At 40.4% G+C, this 4609-nt stretch overlaps 1 protein-coding gene across 1 annotated transcript in view; it reads right to left on the bottom strand.

Annotated features, from left to right (window-relative positions):
* The window catches only part of LOC140338910 (uncharacterized), a 24883-nt gene that overhangs the window by 16453 nt on the left and 3821 nt on the right, over nucleotides 1–4609 (bottom strand). The window contains exons 6-12 of the mRNA XM_072423227.1: nucleotides 3490–4486; nucleotides 2138–2222; nucleotides 1880–2050; nucleotides 1681–1804; nucleotides 1473–1570; nucleotides 1233–1368; nucleotides 454–1064 (exon numbers count right to left, since the gene is read on the bottom strand). Of these exons, the coding sequence (XP_072279328.1) occupies nucleotides 454–1064; nucleotides 1233–1368; nucleotides 1473–1570; nucleotides 1681–1804; nucleotides 1880–2050; nucleotides 2138–2222; nucleotides 3490–4486 (2222 nt within the window). The remainder of the gene's footprint in view (nucleotides 1–453; nucleotides 1065–1232; nucleotides 1369–1472; nucleotides 1571–1680; nucleotides 1805–1879; nucleotides 2051–2137; nucleotides 2223–3489; nucleotides 4487–4609) is intronic.

Genomic DNA, 4609 nt, shown 5'->3' with positions numbered 1-4609 from the left:
GTTTAGATTGCTTCTCCCCCACTGTACACACTACGTTCTCCGACAGCTCACTTCCCACTATCCACACTACATTCTCATACAAGTCTCCCCCACTGTCCACACAACATTCTCCAACAGCTCTCCTTCACTGTCCACACTACATTCTCTGACAGCTCTCCTTCACTGTCCACACTACATCGTACTATAGCTCCTCCCCCAACTGTACACACTACATTCTCCGACAGCTCTCACCCTGGCTGTCCACACTACATTCTCTGACAGATCTCTCTCCGCCATCCACACTACATTCTCCGACAGCTCTCCCCCCAACTGTTCACACTATATTCTCCGATAGCTCTCTACCCACTGTCCACACTACATTCTCCGACAGCTCACCTTCACTGTCCACACTACATCGTACTATAGCTCTTCCCCCAACTGTCCACACTACATTCTCCGAAAGCTCTGCCCCACCATCCACACTACATTCTCCCTAAGAAGGTCTGATTTTTGAATGAAGGATTTCCCACACTCAGGACATGGGAAAGGACGCTCACCTGTGTGAATTCTGTGATGTTTTATAAGGTCTCCTTTTTGAATAAAACATTTCCCACACTCAGAACATAAATAAGAACACTCAGATGTGTGACTTTTCTGATGTGTGAGAAGTGTTCTTTTTTCAGTGAAAGATTTCCCACACTCTGAACATGAGAAAGGACGCTCACCGGTGTGATTCCTCTGATGTATAACAAGGCTTCTTTTTACAGTAAAACTTTTCCCACATTCCAAACATGCGAAGGGACGCTCGAGCGTGTGATTTCTTAGCTGTTTAAAAAGTACCCTGTTTTCAATAAGTGATTTCCTACATATTGAACAAGTCAGTAAATGCTCCACTGGATGATCTCTTTCATGGTTTACAGAAGATTCTTCCAGAATACAGGGATCCACTGATGTCTCCAAATGGTGAGGTCTGTGATGTGAATTATGAATAATGGGATTTACTTCTGGAGAAGATTGTGTGATGTCATTATGGTCTGAGGATATAATAAAATGTCCCTGCGAGGTATTCCGGACATAGTGTCCATCTGTGGAGACATCAATGAACATTATACATCAATGGTATTGATATTCTTCATGTCTTGCAGTCATTTATTTTGTCAATGTGTATAATGGTTATTTTTTTAACCCATAATAAATTGTAAATTCATATGTAACAGTCATAGAAGTAATAAAGTTATAATTTTTGCACTTACTTGTGTCTATATGCAGGGAAGATTCCTCCTCTTTACTTTTCCTAATCATCTGGTCCTCTATAGACTTCTGATCTCCACTTACCAATGTCTCTTCTTCTTCTTCCTTAACCTCAACTTTGATATTAGGTTCTTCAGCCTAAATCCCAAATATAACAGAATACAAATATAAGAAGAGACTATTTGAATGTTTTTCATAGATTAGAATCAATATTCTAGTTCTGTGTGTTCGGTTCCACCTACCATGTCAAGTTGTGCATAGTTGTGATCTTCCTGCGTAGAAACCTGGGAATACAGAGGACTGGAACATCTCTCTGGTGGGTTCCCATTACTGGATCCATCTGTAGGAAACACACACACTGACTGAATACATTGTCTCTATGTGTTTATCAGATGATGGGGGATCTATCCTCCGTACTGCTCTCTCCTTTACAATAAAGTCTCCTCTTACCCGGTGATGTGAGGGTCTGGTGGTTCTCCATCATGATGTCCTTGTAGAGATCCTTGTGTCCTGCTAAATACTCCCACTCCTCCATGGAGAAATAAACAGTGACATCCTGACACCTTATAGGAACCTGACACACACAATGATACAGTCACCATCCAGACACATCCCATAATAATCTCCCAGAATTCCCGGCACCGCTCACCTCTCCGGTCAGCAATTCAGTAATCTTCTTGGTGATTTCTATAATTTTCTTTATACTATTTAATTCTGTTTTCAGGTAGTGAGGTGAAGGCACTGTGATGTGTGATGCCATGTTCAGACATCTACTGGGGGTTAATAGGTCACTAGATGTTTTTCTCACAATTTTAAAATCCTGTGTAAAGAGAATAAGAGTGAGTTATTCCTGCAGACTTCCCAGAAATCCTCACCTCTCCTTCTGACCCATGAGAATCCGCCTCACCTCTCCGGTCAGCAGGTAGATGATCTCTAGGGTGAGGTTTAATATCCTCTCAGCCATTTGGCTTTTAACAAACTTCTGTGATATTCTGACATGAATAAAATACATAAAAAATTAACAAAGGCCATAATCGTCCTCTGACTTTTTGTACCTTGTTTCCTGATTTTTTCTGTTACATTACCTTGTCTGTAACTTTAACATTAAACAGTTTACACTCCTTCATCCTTTCCTTTTATTTGTGTAGCTGTGATAAAAGAACACTAAGGAAGGACATGACAAGGGGTTTCCAGGTGTAAATATCAAATAATATCTTATTACCTCTTCTGTTGACGTCACAGCAATGTCTCTTTCCTCTTCTTTTTCCTCCCAACTCATAGGTTAGCTAGAACTTCTTATCTGTATCAATAATCACTTCCTGTCTTTATCAATCACTTCCTGTCTGTGTTTGGCATCACTTCCTGTCTATGCTTTCCACTGATAATACATGGAATCACCATCTTGTGGAGAAAATAAAAACTGCAGCTTACAATATTGTGGAATACTACTTCTTGGTCCATGCTTCTATTTTGAAGAGTCAATAGCTATATAAAAATGTATAATAATTAATAAAAACTATTACATAAACATACGTGAAGCTAAACAGAAAATAAAACCTGTACCAAAAATGGAAATTCTTCTTGCCTACCTTGACTAGAGACTACCGAAGTCCTATACATTGCATGTTGGTCATTATGACCTCCATATTGACTAATTGAAGATCCTTTTTGATAATCTTTTTGATAATTTTCTGTATCTTGGATTTAAAATATCTGTATGTGAGATTTCCATTGGATGAAGGTGCAACTTTCAAACTTCCTTCTTCTAGATATTCATCATATAATGGTGACCAAACTTCCTTCACGGTCTTCCTTCATAGTTTCCAGGTGTCTAATGAAATTTGGCAAGTTTGAGGAAAACTATAAACCAAAGTAAGTTTCTTTCAAATAATTTAATGTAAATTTTGAAACGGAAACAATGAACAAGCTAGAGAGGCAACAGAAGGAAGTGATACAACCAAAAATATTGAGGGAACCAAATGGTAGGACGGTGTGGAGATACATGGTTCAAACAATATAAATTGGCCTCTCAGGTCGGGGACCCCACAGATTTAAAACAATTTTTATAAAATGGCGAAAGGTGGGGGGGGGGTTGAGAATTCTACCACGGGGCCAGGAGGATCAGTTACAGCAAGAGAGTGGACAGGAAGTTGTGGCTAAGTCATGCTAGATGCAGGAGTAGTGGTCCTGTTCCAGTAACCACAACCATGAACGCTATATGTTGTTCACTGTACAATGGGTTAATCTCATAGTACTTGCAGCATAGGGCATACGACTCTACCACTCATACGACTTTCTGTACTCTGACTAGTATGAGTTCTCTGATGACTTAAAAGATTTCTTTTCTCGTAAAAAGATTTCCCACACTCTGTACAAGAATAGGGGCGCTCGCCTGTGTGTCGTCTCTGGTGCACACGTAGCTTTGCCCTTTCAGAGAAACATTTGTCGCAGTCCGAACATGGGAAAGGACGCTCGCCCGTGTGAGTTTTCTGGTGTCTTCGAAGCTTTTCTTTATAATTGAAACATTTCCCACATTCTGAGCATAAAAAGGGATATTCACCCGTATGAATTCTCTGGTGTCTTTGAAGTTCTTCTTTACGGGGGAAACTTTTCCCACACTCTGAACAGGAATAGGGACGCTCACCCGTGTGAATTCTCTGGTGTCTGCGCAGGTCTCCTTTTTGAAGGAAGCATTTCCCACACTCTAAACAAGGGAAGGGGCGTTCGCCTGTGTGAGTTCTCTGATGTATAAGGAGTACACTTTGCCCAGTGAAACTTTTCCCACACTCTTCACATGAAAATGGACGCTCTCCTGTGTGAATTCTCTGGTGTGTAATAAGGTGTGCTTTATGTTTAAAACATTTCCCACACACAGAGCATTGGTAAGGACGCTCATCACTGTGATTCCTCTGGTGTCTAAGAAGGTCTGCATTGTGAACAAAACTTTTTGCACACTGTGAACATGAAAAAGGAAACTCACTGATGTGACTTCTCTGATGTCTAATAAGGTTTCTGTTTTCACTGAACGATTTCCCACACACCGAACACAACAACAAATTCTCTGTTGCCTGATCTACAACATGAGTAACAGTATGTGATTGGCCAGAAGATTCCTTAGAATTAGAAGAATCATTTGATGTACCCAAACTAGACAGTTGTGTAATAGAATTTCCTCTTGCAGAAGATTGTGGGATGTCATTAAGAGCTGGAGCTGCAATGAGATGTCCCTCTAAGATATTCCAGGCATTGTGTTGATCTGTGGAGAGAATTTATATATCAATGTTATCAGTATTGTCCATGTCTTGTCATTGTATTCAGGAGTCACATACGTTGTCTGACACTCAACACTCTGACATGGGATTAGGAGCAACCCAAACAC

This window comes from Pyxicephalus adspersus, chromosome 10 (genome assembly GCF_032062135.1).
Source record: "Pyxicephalus adspersus chromosome 10, UCB_Pads_2.0, whole genome shotgun sequence".
In the NCBI taxonomy this organism is placed as follows: Eukaryota; Metazoa; Chordata; class Amphibia; order Anura; family Pyxicephalidae; genus Pyxicephalus; species Pyxicephalus adspersus.
This window is presented reverse-complemented; position numbering and strand designations above follow the sequence as displayed.